Raw genomic sequence first — 21001 nt, forward strand, 5'->3', positions numbered from 1 at the left:
GCACACTGTACTTTATTTATTTTTTTTAAATGGGAGTCTTGCTATGTTGCCTAGACTGGTTATTGGACTCCTGGCCCAAAGCAATCCTCCTACCTCAGCCTCTCAAAGCACTGGGACCACAGGCGTTAGCCAGTACGCTCAGCCCCAGCACATTTTAAAATGACCAAAATCCATTAAAAAAAATCCTTTTAACAGCCGCGATTTTTACATCTTTCATTTCTTGAACTGTTTCCATTTCATGTCCTCCAATTTTATCCGAGTATATTTTTTGTACTTGTCTTTAACTGATCGCCCTGCCATACTTTTCTGCAATTAAAAAAAAAAAAATATATATATATATATACAAAAACCACAAAACTTTAAAATGTTTTGAATCCATAAGGCTGTAAAGGTTAACATTTATTTTCTTCTGTAATATCATTACAATGATTAGTACAGGACAAGCAAGACATAAATATTAATTTTTTAATACTATCTGTTTACTTGAAAAGCATATCTTAGTGAAAGTGAAATGAGTAGGGCTGCCCTTTCCTCCTTCAATTATTTCATGTATCTCATGCATCAATATGGCTTTCCACTAGAAGACTCAGGTTCAATATGAATTCTAGGTCTATTTTCTATTTTGGGTGTTGCTTTTTTAAAAAAATATATAAATGCTAAGAAGCCTTTTTCACATTACCAAGTTGTGAGACTTGTTATAGTACTGTCTCCCCTTGAGTCTTTGAGCTCCTTACAAGTTACATGTCAAAAGTCATACACTGTTTGATTATCAAAATCCATCTTTAATGACATCCATTTTTAATGTATCACTTGTCAACTCAATTTCCTCAAATTATGGCTATAGATTTAGTTCATCCAATTTAGTGAACATATCTACCACAGCTTAACTGGCAAAGTCAGTTCTTACTATTGAACCAACCAAAGCAGATTTTCTCCTAGAAAAATAACTTTTTTCCCCCCCCCCGAGTCTCACTCTGTTGCCCAGGCTGGAGTGCAGAGGTACAATCTTGGCTCACTGTAACCTCTGCCTCTTGGGTTCAAGCGATTCTCCTGCCTCAGCTTCCTGAGTAGCTGGGATTAGAGGCACCCGCCACCATATCCAGCTAATTTTTGTATTTTTAATAGAGACAGGGTTTCACCATGTTGGCCAGGCTGGTCTTGAACTCCTGACCTCAACTGATCCGCCTGCCTTGGCCTCCCAAAGTGCTGGGATTACAGGTGTGAGCTACTATGTTCAGCTTTCACTTAATTCAAATTAATAAGCTGTCATATATTTAATGTATCTTTTTGTTTTTAGACTAGGTCTTGCTATGTTGTTCAGGCTTGTCTTGAACTCTTGGGCTCAAGTGATCCTTCCACATCAGCCTCTTGAGTAGCTGGGATTACAGGCACACACTACCTTGCCCAGATTAATGTATTTGGTTTTAAAGTTTATTAACAGAGGAGAATAAATTGATATGCTATTACTCATACTCTGCCATACTACATTATAATGTGAAGTCAAAAGTACAAGTATTTATGAAGTGTGATATATTTCTGATAAATGTATGCCATCTATGTGTATAAAAATCTGATGTTTAGCTTTTAGCAGTAATTCATGGAACTACCATATGATCCAGCAATCTCACTACTGGGAATATATCCAAAGGAAATAGAATCAATATGTGGAAGAGATATCTGCACTCTCATGTTTAGTGCAGCACTATTCACAATAGCCAAGATTTGGAAGCAACCTAACTGTCCATCAACAGATGAATGGATAAAAAAAATATGGTACATATACCCAGTGGAGTACTCTTTGGCCATACAAAAGAATGAGATCTTGTCATCTGTGGCGACATGGATGAACCTGGAGGACGTTACATTAAGTGAAATAAGCACTGAAGGACAAATACTACATGATCTCACTCATATGTGGAATCTTTTTTTTTTTTTGAGACGGAGTCTCGCTCTGTCGCCCAGGCTGGAGTGCTGTGGCCGGATCTCAGCTCACTGCAAGCTCCGCCTCCCGGGTTTACGCCATTCTCCTGCCTCAGCCTCCCGAGTACCTGGGACTACAGGCGCCCGCCACCTCACCCGGCTAGTTTTTTTGTATTTTTTAGTAGAGACGGGGTTTCACCGTGTTAGCCAGGATGGTCTCGATCTCCTGACCTCGTGATCCGCCCGTCTCGGCCTCCCAAAGTGCTGAGATTACAGGCTTGACCCACCGCGCCCGGCCATGTGGAATCTAAAGAGGTTGATTTCATAGAAATAGTAAGATAGAGGCTGCCGGAGCCTGGGGAGAATGGAGTGGAGAGCATGGGGAGAAGATGATCAATGGGTACAAAGTTACAGTTGGGATGAGTAAGTTCTAGTGTTCTATTGCACAGTAGTGTGACTGTGGTTAATAATATTGCATTTCAAAATAGCTATTTCAAAATAGCTAGGAAAGGGGTATTCTGAATGTTCTCACTACAAAGAAATTATAAATGTACGAGGTGATGGATATGTTAAATACCCTGATTTGATTTTTACACAATGTATACATGTATTGAAACATCACACTGTGCCTCATATGTGTAATTATTATGTCAGTTAGAAACAAACAAACAAAAAAATAAAACGACCACAAAACAGCCTTCTGTATATTCTGGGTCTGCATCCTTGGATTCAATCAACCAAGGATAAAAAAATATGTGGAGAGAAAAACCCCAAACAATAAAAAATACCACTAGAAAAATAAAAATAAGACAAATTTAAAAACACAGTATAACAACTATTTACAGAGCATTTACATTTCATTAGCTATTATAAGTAATCTAGAGGTAATGAAAAGTATAAGGAGGATGTGCATAGGTTATATGCAAATAAGTACACCATTTTATATCAGGGACTTGAGCGTTCGAAGATTTTGGTAAACTCTGAGGGTGAGGTGGGAGTGGGGTGGAGGGGGTGTCCTGGAACCAATCCTCTGTGGACACCATAAGACAACTGTATAAAAACTCAGAAATAACTCCATTAATTTAGTTAGAAATGATCAACTTTTATTCTGTATTAAATGAAAGAGAAAGATGCATATTGCATAAAAACACAAAAAAGTAGCCCAGCAGTTAACATATATATATATTTTAGAAGGTGTGTGTGTGTGTGTGTGTATATATATATATATATATATATATATATATATATATATATATATTTTGGAAGGTTGAAAATATAATCCCTGGCTAAGATAAAATAAAATTAGGATTAGCTGTAATTTGGAAACACCTTTTAACAAGACAGGTAGGAGTCAAGAACACTGACCATGGATCCAGACTGCCTGCGTTCAAGATCTGACTGAAAGACTCATTCAAGTTGCTTAACCTTTCAGGGCCTCCCAAGAGTCAAAAAGCGATAATGCTTTGGTCTGTTTGTTCTAGCTCATGGCATGCCCTCACTGGGACATTGTGAAATACATATTTGGTCTTCCTCCCAGTTTCTTGGCATACAGCTCCTAAAATCCTTGGAATCTTAAAAGTGATGTCTTTTTATATGTTAATGAGGTGACTCATGACTGGCAGCCCCTGGGTAGATTCAGGATGGGACTGGGTTACCAGAAAGACCAAGGCAGACTTAGACGGTTGGGGTTTTCAGCCCCACCCTCCAGCCTCCAGGGAAGGCAGAGAGGAGCTGAAGGTGAAGTTGATCACGATGGCCAAGTGTTTAATGAATCACGCCCACATAACGAAGCCTCCGTAAACACGTGAAAGGACAGGTGCAGACAGCCTCTGGACAGCTGAACACAGTGCAGCTTCCCAGAGGGTGGTGCAGCCAGAGAAGGTGCGGAGGCTCTGACCACCTTCCCCCATATACCTCACCCTATTTATCTCTTCATCTGTATCCTTTGTAATATCCTTTTTTAAAATTTATTTTTATGGCCGGGCGCGGTGGCTCAAGCCTGTAATCCCAGCACTTTGGGAGGCCGAGGCAGGCGGATCACGAGGTCAGGAGATCGAGACCATCCTGGGTAACACAGTGAAACCCCGTCTCTACTAAAAATACAAAAACTTAGCCGGGCGAGGTGGCGGGCGCCTGTAGTCCCAGCTACTCGGGAGGCTGAGGCAGGAGAATGGCGTGAACCCGGGAGGCGGAGCTTGCAGTGAGCTGAGATCCGGCCACTGCACTCCAGCCTGGGTGACAGAGCGAGACTCCGTCTCAAAAAAAAAAAATAAATAAAAATAAAATAAAATAAAATAAAATTTATTTTTATGTATTATTATTATTATTTTTTTTTCAGAAACAGGGTCTTGCCCTGTTTTTCAGGCTGGAGTGCAGTGGCATGAGTATAGCTCACTGTAGCCTCCAACTCCTGGGCTCAAATGATCTTCCCACCTCAGCCTCCCAAGTAGCTGGGACTGTGTGTGTCATCATGCCTGGCTAATTTTGTTATTTTTTGTAGAGACGGGATCTCACTATGTTGTCCAGGCTGCTCTTGAACTCCTGGCTTCAAGCAATCCTCCCACCTGAGTCTGTCAAAGTGCTAGGATTACAGGTGTGCTCCACCATGCCTGGCTGGTAATATTGTTTATAATAAACTGGTAAAGCCAGGCATGGTAGCATGTGCCTATAGTCCCAGCTACTGGGAAGGCGGAGGCAGGAAGACTGCTTGAGTCCACGAGATGGAGGCTGCAGTGAACTGCGATTGTTCCACTGCACTCCAGTTTAGGCGACAGAGCTTGGCCTTGTCTCAAAACAAACAAACAAACAAACAAACAAAATACTAATAATAAACCAGTAAATGTGTTTCCCTGAGCTCTATGAGTTGCTCTAGCAAATTAACAGAACCAGAAGAGGGGGCTGTGGGATCCCCAATTTACAGAGCATGTCAGCCAGAAGTACAGAGAAAGCAATCTGGGGCTTTCAATTGGCATCAGAAGGAGAAGACAGTCCTGTGGCTGACCCCTCAATCTGTGGGATCTGAGGCTATCTCCAGGTAGATAGTGTGGGAACTGAATCAGAGAACGCCCAGCTGGTGTCCACTGCAGAACTGATTGCTTGCTTTGTGTGTGGGGAAAAACTTCCATATATTTGGTCACAGAAGAACTTCTGTGGTGACTGTCGTGGTGTGCAAGCAGAAGAAAAATGGTTTGTGTTTTCTATCCAGCTCATTCACAATTTCTTACCAATGTCTTTGCTTTGCTCTCCCAGAGCTTTCTCTTAAAAAGGATGAATTCTTCTGAAATTAGTCAGGGGATGTAGTCAGGGGATGAAAAAGGCTAAGTCCTAAAAGGAAAGCTGTTGGCTGGGCGCAGTGGCTCACGCCTGTAATCTCAGCACTTTGGAAGGCTGAGATGGGCAGATCACAAGATCAGGAGTTCGAGACCAGCCTGACCAACATGTTGAAACCTGTCTCTACTAAAAATACAAAAATTAGCCAGGTGTGGTGGCATGCGCCTGTAATTCCAGCTACTGAGGAGGCTGAGTCAGGAGAATCGCTTGAACCCAGGAGGCAGAGGTTGCAGTGAGCCGAGATGGTGCCACTGCACTCCAGCCTGGGCAACAGAGCAAAACTCAGAAAGAAATAAAGAAAGAAGAAAGAAGCAGGAAAAGAAAGGAAAAGGAAAGGAAAGGAAAGGAAAGAAAGGAAGGAAGGAAGGAAGGAAGGAAGGAAGGAAGGAAGGAAAGAAGAAGGAAGGAAGGAAGGAAGGAAGGAAGAAAGAAAAAAAAGAAAGAAAGAAAGAAAGAAAGAAAGAAAGAAAGAAAGAAAGAAAGAAAAAAGAAAGAAAGAGAAAAAGAAAGAAAGAAAGCTATTGTAACTACTGTCTACATCTCTAAACTCAGCATATACAATCATGCGCTGGATAACATTTCTGTCAACAATGAACCATATATACTACCATGGTATATGGTATATTTACTGTACTTTTTCTAAGTTTGGATACTTTTAGATACACAAATACTCACCATTGTGTTACAACTGCCTGCGGTATTCTGTATAGTAACATGCTGTACAGGTTTGTAGCCTAGAGGAATAGCTTATACCATATAGACTAGATGGGCTGTAGGCTATTACACTTAGGTTAAATACATTCTCTGATTTTTGCACAGCAATGAACTCGCCTAATGACACCTTTCTCAGACATTTCCCTGTGGTTAAGGGACGTGCATATCTGTACCTGAATACAGGATATCCAACACAGTTCCTAAAGCCAAGCTTCTCCTTAACAAGAAAATATACAAGGCAGGGAAAGACTAAGCTTATGGGTTTCAGCACTCCTAACTAATCCTTTTTGATGGGTATCCTGGAGCAATTAATGGTAGTAAGATTTGAGATTTCTTTCTTTTGCAATGTGAGAGAAGTGCTATTGTGAATATAAGTATGTTTTCAGTCAAAGAGAAAAGGATCCAGAAATTGAGACCTTTAAAACCAGAATAAGAGGACTTAGAAATAGATTTCCTTGCCACCATTCATCCTGCAAATCTCCTGCACTCTGGGCTATGCTTCTCCAGTGTCACAACGACTGTTAATTCCAGGTGGAGAACTTCTGCTATAACGAGCTGCCTCTTTTCTACAGAGTGTAGAAATGATCAAACACAGTATAGCCCAACTTTTGGGTCTGACAGGCCAGAAGTTTATCCAAAGTAAAACTCCAGGATTTAAATTTTTTAAAAAGTCAAGAATCATAAATTGGGAAGAATTAAATTTCTATAAACATAGCTTTTCTAGGTAACTCCACATTACATCCCAAAATTGATTTAAACAAGGAATACAATAAGCCTATTAGAAATATTAAAGGTCCAAATTAGTGGCATTTATAAACAAAATGCCGTAAGAACCCTGAGGTCCCACCACCTGTGGAAATGGGTCGCTCTGTGTGGGGGAAGATGAACTCCAAGAACGGCTCTGTTCTTAACTGTTTTAAGTTTTGGAGTTCTGTAAATATTCCCTTCAGGGGAAAAAACAGAATTATTCTGAGCTTTCAAGTAAGCTCAGGATGAGAAATCAGCTGCAAGTCTCATTTCCAGTCAAGTGCAGATTTGCAAATCTTCATTTGGTGCTTTACACCGGTTTGTCATAAACTGCCCTGAAGTGAGTGGGTCCACAGATAAACAGATGTGCTGGTTGGAAGTGGCTTCCATTCTCAGTTTCCGCCTTCCTGAATAATCAGAGTAAATGAGTGAAGAAACCTCTCTGTAAAACATCTTGCTACAAACTTACTCATCATAAATGGGTCTTTCCTGGCCAGGGGCAGTGGCTCACGCCTGTAATCTCAGCACTTTGGGAGGACAAGGCGAGCAGATCACCTGAGGTCGGGAGTTTGAGACCAGCCTGACCAACATGGAGAAACCCCGTCTCTACTAAAAATACAAAATTAGCCGGGCGTGGTGGCACATGCCTGTAATCCCAGCTACTTGGGAGGCTGAGGCAGGAGAATTGCTTGAACCTGCGAGATGGAGGTTGTGGTGAGCTAAGATTGTGCATTTGCATTCCAGCCTGGGCAACAAGAGTGAAACTCCATCTCAAAAAAAATAAAAATAAAAATAAAAATATGGATCTTTCCTGTTAATGCATTTTGTGATGGGAAAAAAGGACATTTGTGAAATTCAAACTAAGGAGAGAGAAATGTGAAGCACCAACAAAGAACCCAGCCCTGAGAATGTACTAAGTCAGGGTTAATCAGCTGCACACCAGGTCCCTGGTCCTTGGTTCAGTCCATCACACTCTGCAACACTTCCTGGACTTAAATCACTCTTGCAACTGTTGGCTCTACCTCACTCCCAAAAGTATTTTCTTATGGAAAAAATTAAGATATTCCTTTTACTGGAGATAACGCTGGATGTCACAAAGTTAGATTGAGGAATCACTAAAGTTAGCGTTAGGGCCTCTGGGCTGAAAGCGTATTTTCCCAGGGAAATGGCATCTAATCACTTGAGTACAGGAAGTGGAGACCAGCCTGGGCAACATGGCAAGACCCTGTTTCTGCAAAAAAATTTTTTTAATTATCTGGCTGTGGTAGTGTGCGCCTGTAGTCCCAGCTCCTAGGGAGGCTGAGATGGGAGGATTGCTTGAGCCCAGAAGTCAAGGCTGCAGTGAGCCATGATGGTGCCACTGCACTCCAGCCTGGGTAACAGGGTGAGACCCTGTCTTAAGAAAAAGAAAAAAAGTCCGGGCGCGGTGGCTCAAGCCTGTAATCCCAGCACTTTGGAGGCCGAGATGGGCGGATCACAAGGTCAGGAGATCAAGACCATCCTGTCTAACATGGTGAAACCCCATCTCTACTAAAAAAAAATACAAAAAACTAGCCGGGTGAGGTGGCAGGTGCCTGTAGTCCCAGCTACTCGGGAGGCTGAGGCAGGAGAACGATGTAAACCCGGGAGGGAGAGCTTGCAGTGAGCCGAGATCCGGCCACTGCACTCCAGCCTGGGCGACAGAGCAAGACTCCGTCTCAAAAAAAAAAAAAAAAAAAAGAAAAGAAAAGAGAAACTGTAGTTGAGACAGAAATACTGTTGCTCATTTCTTCAGATATATGTTCTAGTAAGTGGTTAGGAAACAAGGATCTCATTCCATACTTGCCTCTGTGGCCAAAGGGAAGAATGTCCTATTTAATTCAAAGTACCACAAAGTTCTACCATAAAAGTAAATCACATTTTCAAGGGGAAGCGAGTGCACAGAACCCACCTCTAAGTCTTCACAGCTAGTCTTCTAGAGAAAAGAACACATAGAGGCTGTGGAAATCAGGGAAGGAAGTTGTTCTGATAATGAGACAAAAGCAATAACCAAGATACAGAGTGGCGAAGATGCATTTGTTATTATACAAAGACTGAAGCACATCAGTCATGTCCCACATGGAAGGCAAACCGGGTAAGCTTCCAAGCTTCCTTTTCTGGAAAACAACTTATTGCTGATATAATTGAAAGTAAAGATTATTTGTTAGCAGCCTTGGATGGTTTTTTCTCTAATATCATTTAACCAAAAAGAAATTTCTTATTCTCCACATGCGGGTTTACACATTCCTGGGCTGGTTTTAATGATAAACAATGTAGCCAAAATAGTAATCTTCCTCAGGACCCAACAGCTTGAACTGGGCAACAGCCCATGAATAGCCTAGTTCTGGGTATTCAACACATCTTTTGGAATAACAGCACACAGACCCAGGGAGGGTATTTATAGTCCAGTGTGAGGGGTGGGCAGGACGAGATGAGTCACACTTTATTCTTCGCTGCTCAAGGCTGTTCTGAGCCTTTCCCTCTGACTCAGCACCAGTGGCCTCACAGCTGACAGGGCCTAAATGCGGCAGCAGGAGCTCAGGAAGCGGTCATGCTGCTTAATGAAGGTAGCTTAACCATCATGTTCATTCCTAAGTCACAGGCAAAATGGGAGAAAGAAGGTGACGGAGTGCTGGAGCTCCAGGGTGCTCTCAGGGGAAACAGCAGGCCAGGAATATAAGGAAAATGTTTGGGACAACAGAGCCTGTCTTTTTCTCTGAGTTCTTCTCTATTGCTCCCCTGGACCAAGCTCTCCTAAGGCCTTTGTCATAATCGCCCATTTCAATAAAAATATATTTAAAAAGAATATGTCAGGGAAAGAATACTGTATTGGATACTAGGAGACCAGATAGGTTCTCATCTCTTTCATGTCACAAACCTGCTGTGTTATCAGACATTTCAACCTCTCTGGACCACAGGATTAAAAAAAAAAAAAAAGGGAGGGATAAAGAAGGGATTCATATAGTGAGAAGACCAATGCTCTCTCCAAGCCAGCTTTCCAGAATTCCCTTCAATGTGCCTTGGGAGTCTCATCTCCTTCCTTGCCACAGTCCTGGCAGGCCTCCATGGTGCTGAGGTAGAGCAGGTCCTCAGGTCCCTCTACCTGAATTGAGTCATGGCTCACCACCACTAGCACCAGCAAACGCCCTCTCTTCTTGCTGCCTTAGCACCTAGGGATTTCCTTTTCCTTCTCCTCACCAGCCAATCACAGTCTACCTATAGCCTCAGTAGGGGTCTCTATGCCTGATGCCTCCATTCACACCTCTGGAGCTCCTCTCCCGCCCTCTTCTGCTGTGGTACATTGGCCTCTCCTGCTCCTGTCCATCCTCACAACTGTCATTTGCCCATCCCTAAACCCATCATCCTTGCCCAAAAGACTCCCACTGCCCAGGGAAGGAGTCAGGAAGAACAGGAAAAACTGCAAGAAAATACACAGAGCATGTTTGGAGGTCTAAAGAAATAAAGTAAAAAAAAGAATTAGAAGAAAAGAGAAAATGAAGACCTCTTTCCACTGCTAAGGTTTTTGTTGTCGGGAATGTGTGTTTTGGGGACACAACAGGAGCTTAAAAAAAATGTGTACTAGTGAATAAAATAGCATTCCCTAACCCAAACCCTTAAAGCTGTTTCCCAGAGTGACATTATTACATACTTGCTAGCCCTAAATTTCATGTACCCGTGATGGGGTAAACAGCTTTTCTGTGGGCTGGCCTGGGAACCCCCATCTCATGATGTTTGTTTCTATGGGAAAATGCTGCCTGAGAGGCACACAACGGACTTACCAATGATCTTTGTAAACTACCTTTCCTTGCTCAAGCATGGTTTATATAACAGGGAAATATAAAAATCCACTAGGCAAAGGAAGAAATCAAAGAGCAGCCACCTCCAGCTATAAAATAATTCTACATACATATATTATCATATATAGATGTGCAGATATGTACAAATATGTAAGAAGTAAGGTGGTAACAGTAAATTACCTATTTGATCTAACACACACAAAATACCTCATTCTCACCTTCATTTACAGCCTGGGGTCAGCATCCCTAGATTATCCCCCAAAATACATGTTTACTGTGAGAAAGGGGTTTCAGTAGGCTGGACGTGGTGGTTCATGCCTGTAATCCTAGCACTTTGGGAGGCCGAGGATCACCTGAGACCAGGAGTTCAAGACCAGCCTGGGCAACATAGGGAGACTCCGTTCTAGAAAAAATAAAATTAGTCGGGCGTGGTGGCATACGCCTGTAGTCCCAGCTACTCAGGAGGCAGAGGCTGGAGGATCACTTGAGCTTAGCAGTTCAAGGCTGCAATGAGCTATAATCATACCACTACACTCTAGCCTGGGCTATACAATAGGACTTTGTCTCAAACAAAACAAAACAATACAAAACAACGAGAAAGGGGTTTCAGTAATGTTGAGAATACCAAATACACTACAAAGGAAGTGCAGACCATATGCTAACACCTGACGGCCAAGAAAAACAAGTATTTGGAAAAGAACATACACACCCAGAAGAGCTAAATGTAGATAAATGTAGACAGTCTAGTTCCCTAAAATACTTATTTTTTCCTTAGAAAATAAATGCATGGACGCTCCTGGCTCGAGGCTGGGAAGTTGTGGAGGGGGTGACGTACAGCACACACTGTCCTTTAGAGCGGGTCCAGTGGTCCTCTGAGAAGGGGGACAGACACAGAGACAGGAATGGGTGAGGTGTGTTGGGGGCCTGAGTGTGGGTGAAGACTCGGAAAGAATTTTGTATGTGGAGCTGAGCTGCTTAGGTCTGAAAGGCTCTGTCATAAGGGACTCTGGGTTCTGAAATAGGACAACGAACTGAGCAATATGAATGCAGGGTTTGTGAGGGTGTCCCATCCATGCCACTGTCCATATGGGCCATACAGATTCCACCTCTGACCTCATAGCTATCAAATACCTGGCATGCATCTGACACTTCAATTCAGTCTTTCCTCATGAAACTGAACATGAAGGAGGAGGCCTCAGAAAAGAAGGGCAGGAAGCGGGAGGGCGGGGAATGGCACCTCCCTGCTTTTGTCTAGCACAACTCACCTCATAGAAGAGTCCTTCTGGGAACTGCTGGAAGCACTGAGCGCACACGAAACACTGTTCATGGTACAGCTCCCCGTTACTGTTTACGATCTTCTCAGCGGGTGCAAAGCCGCCCTTGCAGCGCTCACAAGTGGCGCTGGCCAGGGCATTGGCCATGTTGCTGTAACACACAAAGAACAGCAGGTTGCAGACCGTCAGCCTCTTCTTAGATTGAAGACCAAACCACACCAAGAACCGTGAGCAGCGAATTCTATCTGATCACAAAAACCCTATTTTATCTAAAAAGTTTAGTTTTTCGCTTGTTCCTTACGTGCTCTGAACTTGGACTCCTCAGCCTCTACCCTAGCATCTGAGGCTCTGTAAGGGTGTCCCACTTTGATTCTGTCTCTAACATTTTTGGCATTTTTCTTGCTAAATATATTATGAGTGCGTGCCTACTATGTGTTAGGCACCTGAGACAGAGATGAAAGTTATAAGCTGCTCTCAAGGAACTTGGTTTACAGCTTTATAAGAAGCTTAATTAAAATATCCAAAAGTCAGCATCTCAAGGCCAATTTCTTTCCCTTCTAAGAATAGAATCTAAAATGCTTGTCAACTAAATGCCATACCATATAACCTAGACACAGGTTACCCCTTTGATTAAATTCTGTGGAAAGCAACTGCTTAAGTAACCTTAAAACCAGCCAAGATGCCCCGGTCCTGTTCCCTAATCGGTAAGACGAACCTGATTACCAGTATTATAAAGTGTATCTTAAAACCACAAAATTTTACATAATAAAGATCATTTTACAGATGGCAAAAGAGGTTCACAGAGATGGAAGGATCAGACCAACATCACAAGGCTAATTAGTTAAAGGAAGGCACGGGACTAGAAATCCAGGTTCCCTGCTCATAAAATCACACTCTCAATCAAAACAGATTACACCACGAATTTCAAACACTTGAAAGGACATGACAGGGATACCACCACGTTTCATGGTTAGGAAAGTGATACCAGGCTGTCAAGTAACCACTGTTGTGGCTGGTGGTGTGGGAAATCCCCCCATCAGTAACCCCACTACACCTTAAAACACAGAAGGCATTCAATAAATAATCTCAGGCTCTAACCATTGTGCAGTTTGCAAGAAGAAAAGCAACATGGCAGCTGGGTGAGGTGGCTCACGCCTGTAATCCCAGGACTTTGGGAGGCTGAGGCCGATGGATTACTTGAGGTCAAGAGTTCGAGACCAGTGTGACCAACATGGTAAAACCTCGTCTCTAATAAAAATACAAAATTAGCCAGGTGTGGTGGTGCATGCCTGTAGTCCCAGCTGCTTGGGAGGCTGAGGCAAGAGAATCACTTGAACCTGGGAGGCAGAGGTTGCAGTGAGCCGAGATTTCACCACTGCACTCCAGCCTGGGCAACAAGAACAAAACTCCATTTCAAAAAGGAAAAAAAAAAAAGAAAAGAAAAGCAACACGGCTTCGACAGGCATACAATTAGATCAGGATTTCACATGAAGACCTATTTGTAGGGAGAAGGTCCCCCATGCAGGGCAGGAACTGGTCAAGTGGTCCTTCAATTTTTGGCCAGTTTATTTTCACAGGACTACTCACAGCATGAGCTCTACACCTGTGTGTCTAGTCCGCTGGTACAGCTTCTGACCTTCCAAATATTTAATCAATGTACTTCATGAAGTTATTACCAACTTTCTCCTGAATTTTCACAACCAACTAGTGAGAGAGACAGGTGGACAGTCTCCATTCTATAGACAGAGTAACTAACTGCCTTGCCCCTATTGGTTTCCAAGTTTTGCTGTTTCCTTGGCAAAAGTGGTCCCACTTACTTGCTTCACTCCCCTCCACACCTCTGGAAGACAACTTTCCCTCTGCCTTCCTCCCACAAATGTTTCACAAAACAGTCAGCCCGTTTTGTAGCCTTGCCATAAATAACTGCGTGTAGACACACCATGTTCATCACTTCAGACCAGTCAAAGATCAACTTTATCTAACAGGTTTGAATGCAGAATTAAATGTCACAAAAAAAAGGAAGGAAGGGAGAAAGGGAAGCAGCTTCACTGCTCAGTAAACCTGGCCTAAGCCTCATGTTAAAATGAATTTCCATTTTGTCATTTCAAAGTTCCTGTGGGCTGGGGAAAAAATCTGTACAATTCTCATCATCGCCCAGCTTTGCCACAAGCCAGATGACTGTGGCAGTTTCACAAAACTCTGGAGAGGTCTGTGCTTCTTCCTTCTTCCTGACCAAAGTCCACAGGTGTTCCTGGATGGAGGAACATGGTAAGCTCCACACCTGCCTGGTCATTCTCAGTACTGTTCTCATTATTGTTCCAAGGAAAAAGTATTTAAAACCATTTGGAAACCAGAAGATGCTGCTCAAATATATGGCACTGTGGTTAATTCTAAATCCTCTCAAAAGATTCACCAAACCTCAACAATCTTAATGGGACTCTAAAAGAGCCCAAAAAGAATATTCTAGAATGTCCTGGCTCATTATCACCTAAATCAGTGGTTTCCAAAATGTCGGGGTCACCATGACTCTTTCAGGAGGTGGAAAGCTCCTCTGTTTTCCAACTACATCTCTGTGGGAGGCCACATTTTCTTCATATATTTCATCTAAAACAATATACCGTAATAGGTTGAATGCAGAAACAAATATGAGAAACTTTTATTAAGACAGATATTAACGGCCGGGCGCGGTGGCTCAAGCCTGTAATCCCAGCACTTTGGGAGGCCGAGACGGGCGGATCACGAGGTCAGGAGATCGAGACCATCCTGGCGAACACGGTGAAACCCCGTCTCTACTAAAAAAATACAAAAAACTAGCCGGGTGAGGCGGCGGGCGCCTGTAGTCCCAGCTACTCGGGAGGCTGAGGCAGGAGAATGGCGTAAACCCGGGGGGCGGAGCTTGCAGTGAGCTGAGATCAGGCCACTGCACTCCAGCCCGGGCGACAGAGCCAGACTCCGTCTCAAAGGAAAAAAAAAAAAAAAAAAAGACAGATATTAACAAGATTCACAAAAATGTAACATAATGCCATCCTTTCCTCTAAACCTCTTCCATTTTGGAAAACAGTTATTTTTCATGAAAACATTAATATTAACATTTGCTATTAACATGTAATAAGCTTATTGTTTTTTTTTAAATGAAATAATAAGTATTTTAAATTGTTCCCAGTTTAAATTTCTCATACAGTAAATACTGATAAACGAAAGTTCTTTGGAGACCTTAATAGTTTTTAAGTGTTAAGAGGCCCTTAGATGAAAATGTTTGATTATCACTGACCAGTTTAAACTCATTATAATATAGATTGTTTCTACTTAAGTTCAAATACTCAAGTAGAATTAGGAAATAGGTAGCTACATCATAAAAACAAGCACATAGTTACTTCCCACACACGGGAAAAATGCGCTAGTTTTAGAAGTAACATAATATGTATTTTGCAAGAAGTATTCCTTTTTATAACAAGCAGAGGAAAAAAGGAAACAGAACAATCCCCTTGCTGCCCCCTGAACCAGTCAGGCTTCCCTTTCCTCTTTTGCCTTTGACCCTCTGGCACAATGCCTGTTTTTTATTTTTTATTTTTTTTAAATGTTGATTTTATATTTAATACAGATGACAGAAATTACTTTAAAAAAGTCATTAGTGACAGTTATAGCTATCGGATTAGTTATAATTAATTAGCTAATTTTTAAGAAAAAGATTTTCACTAAAAACTGTTGATGACAAGAAATACATAAGTGGGGAAGTATCTACCTATCTATAGATATTTATATGTAAAAATCAGGCCAGGCATGACTGATGAAGCTGATCTACTTCCACAAATCAACCTCACACAGCACACTTGATATCTTGCTTTCCATTATTCAAGTGTGCAAAACAAATTGTTTGGTCCTAAAATGCAGCAATGTATAAATCCAAAAATCATCTTGAGAGTTCAAGCAGTGAAAAAATTGGTGACTGTATTATTACAATTCCCCAGTTACTGTCCAACTGACCAAGAGCTCTCGGTGAGTTGTGAAGATAAGTGACATCTGTACCACAGAGAACGGATTATGGAAGTAGAGAACCGGGTCAGTTAAATTCTCATTAACTCTTACTTGACAAATTGGGGATATGCAGTAATTCTAAGCTCACAACTTTGAATGAGGTCAATAATCTTGAGCTGGTCTGATGGCTACTCTGCATTTTCTCAAAAAATGTGTTTACTAAAACCCATTTAATAATATAAATTAGCCTAGCTTTTTCGAGTTAACAGTATGTTCTATATGTGTATTGATTTGCTACTTATACAATGTATGTATTTATTCATTCAATTAAGAAACCCAGTTAGCTTACTTCAAACTGTTGATTGTTACACATAACAAAAATATTTATCTTTAAACAGTCTGTAATTTGTTTTTTTCACTGTTCCAACCCATCTGCCCCTTATCTTTGGGCTGTTTTAGAGTGCAGAATTTTTCTAATGTAATTCCTGACAGCGACAACGATAAGCCTCCCCTGCGGACGACATGATGAAAATGCAGCTACCAAGTGATCAGGAATCTATTGAAGACGGGGCCGCGGTGCTCTCAGTGAGGGCAGCACCTCCCTCCCATCTGCGTGTCGCTGCATGTCTTACCGACAAGGAGCCTCCTGTCTCCCTAAACGTGCTGTACTGCGAGCCCCTCAGAGCCCTACCACCCTGGAAAACTCCCACTCAAAGTCCAGTCAATAAAATTGTATGGGCCAGCTCAGGATGGCTCCTGAACAGACAGCCAAGAACGCCCGACCTGGAAGAGGGCACTCCAGGAGAGGAGACACTCACAATTTCGCATAAAAGTCACAGAACTCCTTGTAGACTTTCACGTCACTGTGCCTGCGCTGCAGTTTGGAGACAGCCCTCTCGTCCTCGGTCCCATTGGCCTCGGGGACACTGTTAAGGGCCGCTGGTGGGATTTCTTCATTCTCTGGGATAACGCAGGGGCGCGCTCGGCCTGAGAAGGCCATTGTGGGTGCTTGCGAGCTCTGAGCACAGGGACAAGAGCCGCAGGACACAGAGCCAGGAGAAACAATATCCAGGCCTCCCTGCTTCCCAGCCAGGGTCACTCCCACCGTTCCCACGCACGTCAGCCCGACCCGCCAGGGTCACTGCTGCTGCTTCATGTTAAGAGCTCAGCAGCACAGGACAGTTACATGGCAGTCAGGATTTACTGAGGCTTTCTGGAAGTTCCAAAAAACATTCCACAAAATAGTGACACAGTCTGTCAGAGCAGCAGTCCCAGTGGACTATGCTATAAACACCGCACTAGGAGACAGGGGCTACCTCCTAAGCCTCCAAGAGAAGGAAATATCCACATGTGCCTTGCATATTTGCCACAAGACTTCATCACCAATGCCGTGCTTTTCACTCTGAAGGGCATAAGAGGCTTTTGGAGACCTTGTAAAACACCCCCTGACAAGCTCTCCCTGAGGCTGAGGCTGCTGGCACACTCTGAGGAGCATTTGAACCCTGCCTGGCCCTGGGTTTCCACAACCCTGGCCATGACTGCCAGCTATGCCCGATGGGTCCCTTCCCCAGCAGGCCGTGAGCCCCTAAAACTAACAGCAATGTTTGACTTCTATCACCTTTGCTACTGGTACATAGTCACAGTCCAATCTCAGCTTCAATGAATGGGCACCAGTGGAAACAGACAAGGGCCGGTGCTTAGTTATAACTCTTCTACTGGACTCCAGCTAACCTCAAAGCTTAGGTGAGCTGACGTTTCTCAATCTCTACCATGACTAAGGAAGCTGTTACATACTCTGGCATTCTTGCTATAATCAGTCCACACTCCTGTCTCCTGTGATTGAGTTAGCAATGCAAAAGGAAACTAAATCACTAAGCCAAGAGAAAAGCCAAGCTGGAAACTACGTCAGGCAAACCTGCCTCCCATTTTATTGCTAAATAAGATAGCTACAAAGATAACAACCCACATCCCTTCCTCACCATTTGCCCACAAGAAAATTCCTTATGGACAAAGGACAGACACAACTCAAAGTCATCCCTCTGAAGCTCACCTGAGACAAATGCGTATCTGATTGCTTCCTCTACCCTATTGTTCATGTAAAAATGTAGGTTCACTGAGTCACACACAATTGTGTATTCATTAGAAGGCTGATAAAGAACTCAAAAGAATGCAACTTTTTGTCTCTTACCTACTTGACTTGGAAACCCCCCACCCACTTCGAATTGCTCCGCCTTACTGGACCGAACATATATGTACGTACATCTTACATACATTGCTTGATGTCTCATGTCTCCCTAAAGTGTATAAAAGCAAGCTGTACCTCGACCACCCTGGGGCACATGTTGTCGGGACCTCCTGAGGCTGTGTCATGGGTGCGTCATTAACTTTAGCAAAACACACATTCTAAATCGACTAAGACTTGTCTCAGACACTTTTTGGTTTACAGCAATGATGACAATCATGATGTAGCACTAGAGACAACTAAAGGGCTCAGAATCCTTCTCACGTCCCCGTCCTCTCAGGGCAGTGTGCCACCCACCAAAACCAAGAGACTGTGAAATAAAATCTACAGAACAGGCACAAGGCACACTGATGGGCAGTCACGGAACCGGCAGCGGATAAACAAAATGCAGTAGAGACACCAAGTAATGACCATAAATAATGACATCCAAGAGTCAGTGAGTGCTTCCTACCACGGCCCTTAATCCTTCCCATGGCTTCTGAGATAGGTGGTAGTTACAAATGAAGAAACTGAGGCACAAAGAGACTGAAGAACTACTAAGGAGGTAGTGGAGTCAAGACTTAAACCTAGGCACTCTGAGTCCAGAGCCTATGCTGTTAATCCCTATGTCAGAAAATGGTAAACATAATTACTGGGAAGCACAATTAGCCAGAAAAGATTAGGCAGCGGGTACCAGACAGGACTGGAAGCAGAAAGTGGGACCATATCTTTCTACTTTGAACCCTAAAAATCTCACAGAATGGGTCCAGAACTCAAAGGCTGCGGGCTACAGATCCTGCCCAGGCCCAAGGGAATCACCATATTTAAATAAGAAAGAAACACCCTCATGGTTTAAAATTTTTCCTTTCAATTTATCTACATTTCCTAATTTTTTAGGTTTCTCTTTTATAATGACCATGTGAAACAGTGAGGAGGCAGGGAGGGAGGGAGGGAAAGAGACAGACAGACAGAGGGATGAGGACAGAGGCAGGCTGACTCAGACTGTAAGTTTAATGCATCCGGTGGAGGTGGCATGGTAGGAGGCAGGAAGCCACGTGAGCCTTCTGCTTAGAATTCTCCCTCACAGTCTCCCCAGTTATCATGTTACGTGACTACAGTACAGGAGTAAAACCAGGAATCTGACATTGCTGCAACGTGTGTGTGCAGGTCTCTGTCATTTCATCACACGGGTGGCTTCCTGTAACAACAGCCTCTATCAACTTACAGGACTATTCCATCACCACAGAGTTCTCTTTCATGTTATCTCTGACCATCACATACCTCCGCACACTGCAGCACTCCTAACCTCTGGCAACCACTCCTTTGTTTTTCATTTCTATGATTCTGCTATTTAAAGAATGTTACCTAAATGGAATCGTTCACGTGACATCTTAAGGCTTTTCATTCAGCACAATGCCCTGAGACCAAGTTGCTCCACATGCCCACAGTTTGCTCTTGTTTACTGCCAAGTAATATTCCATGACATGGATGCGTAATTTGTTTCACCGTTCACCCGCTGAAGGACATTTAAGTACTTTCCTTCCAATTTGTGGCACTGTGAATAAAACTATAGACATTTCTGTATTGCATATATTTTTATTTCTCTGGGATAAATGCCCAACAGTAAAACTGCTGAGTTGTACGGTAAGTGAATGTTTAGTTTTTAAAGAAACTGCCTGTGATATTGTGACTTTTAATAATAAATCTATTATTGGTCTCTGCCCCCATTTCCTGGCACAGGGCTCCGAAAACTCTTGACTCTCTGAAGTGGTACATGTCTTTTGCAGGCTAATGTGACAGGTGTGGGGCTGGTTGCTGGAGAACCCATCATGCAATAAGAAGGCTGAAACTTCCGGCTCCAGCCCCAACCCCTTGGAAACGAGAGGAGCTGGGGATTTTGATAATCACCAGTTGTCAATGATCAAATCAATCATGCCTATGAAATGAAGCCTCCATAAAAACTCAATAGGATAGAGTTTGGGGAACTTCTGGGTTGCTGAACATATGGAGGTGCTGGGAGGGTGGCGCTCCCAGAGGAGAGAAGCTCTGCTGCTTCCCTACACCTTGCCCCATGTATCTCTTCCATCTGGCTGTTCTTAAGTTATGCTAGGTAAGGATCGCTAGGGGGAAGCAGATAGAGATCTTCCTTTTATCTGGTTTCCTCTACCTACATCTGTGACTATTTTAATGAGGGTGGTTGGCACACAGTGACCCTAAACAGAACTCTTCAATAGAGGTCACCTTAATATGACCTGGTTTTATGATCAAAGGTACCACATACTATGAAGATATTTTTAAACTGTTTAATCAATCAATGTAACATTTTATGTGAATGTAAAATAGGTTTGTGGCTCTGTTCCTTTGTTTACAATTTTGCTCGATCTCATTCTCTCCTCTTGGCCTTTTTTTCACTTCGGAATATCCTAATGGGAGTCGGGCGGGAGAAGAGAGGCTGAAGTTCTGAAGGAAGAAAAGATGCAGCAAGAAAGCTTGATTGTCTTCTATCACATTGTATAGATCACCTTCCCATTAGCTTCTCCCTAGGAACTGACCACCCAACCAGCTGATTCTCAGCATAAATAACACAAGGCAAAGAAATTCTCTGCACATTACCCAAGCTACTTACACTGAAACAACGAAGGAGCTAATGTGGCAGGTAAAGCCAAGCAGGAGGTTCAGACACGTCCTCCACTGCAATGGTGGGAGTAAACAAGCCCTGGGGTTTCAGGAGCTGGTGACAGCACTGATGGGCTGCCCTTCCTTTAGCAGCCCATTTTGGCATTCTGGTAAAGTCTATTTCTTCTCGAAAAACAGTTGCTCGCATTATTCCACTGTTGGCTTTACATCATTCCTGGACATATGGAACTTTTACTATGTGCCCATGATGCAATAGGCCCAGTGTGGTACCTAAGAAGTATCCAGCCCACCATCAGTAGAAGATACTACAATCTGCTGAATGAATGAATGAATAAATAAATAAAAGTCATAGCCTCTGCTTCTATGAG

At 42.9% G+C, this 21001-nt stretch overlaps 1 protein-coding gene across 15 annotated transcripts in view; it reads right to left on the reverse strand.

The window, feature by feature from the left end:
- Nucleotides 1-21001, reverse strand: part of LIMS1 (LIM zinc finger domain containing 1) — a 153425-nt gene that overhangs the window by 17170 nt on the left and 115254 nt on the right. For 12 of the 15 annotated variants that reach the window (XM_050753078.1, XM_050753073.1, XM_050753072.1 and 9 more), the window contains one exon: nucleotides 11792-11951. In XM_050753078.1, the coding sequence (XP_050609035.1) occupies nucleotides 11792-11951 (160 nt within the window). Of the gene's footprint in view, nucleotides 1-11791; nucleotides 11952-16593; nucleotides 18923-21001 lie in introns of those variants that run through there. The other 3 variants (XM_050753070.1, XM_050753069.1, XM_050753084.1) reach the window with 3 other exon arrangements.

This window comes from Macaca thibetana, chromosome 13, assembly GCF_024542745.1.
Source record: "Macaca thibetana thibetana isolate TM-01 chromosome 13, ASM2454274v1, whole genome shotgun sequence".
Lineage (NCBI taxonomy): Eukaryota > Metazoa > Chordata > Mammalia > Primates > Cercopithecidae > Macaca > Macaca thibetana.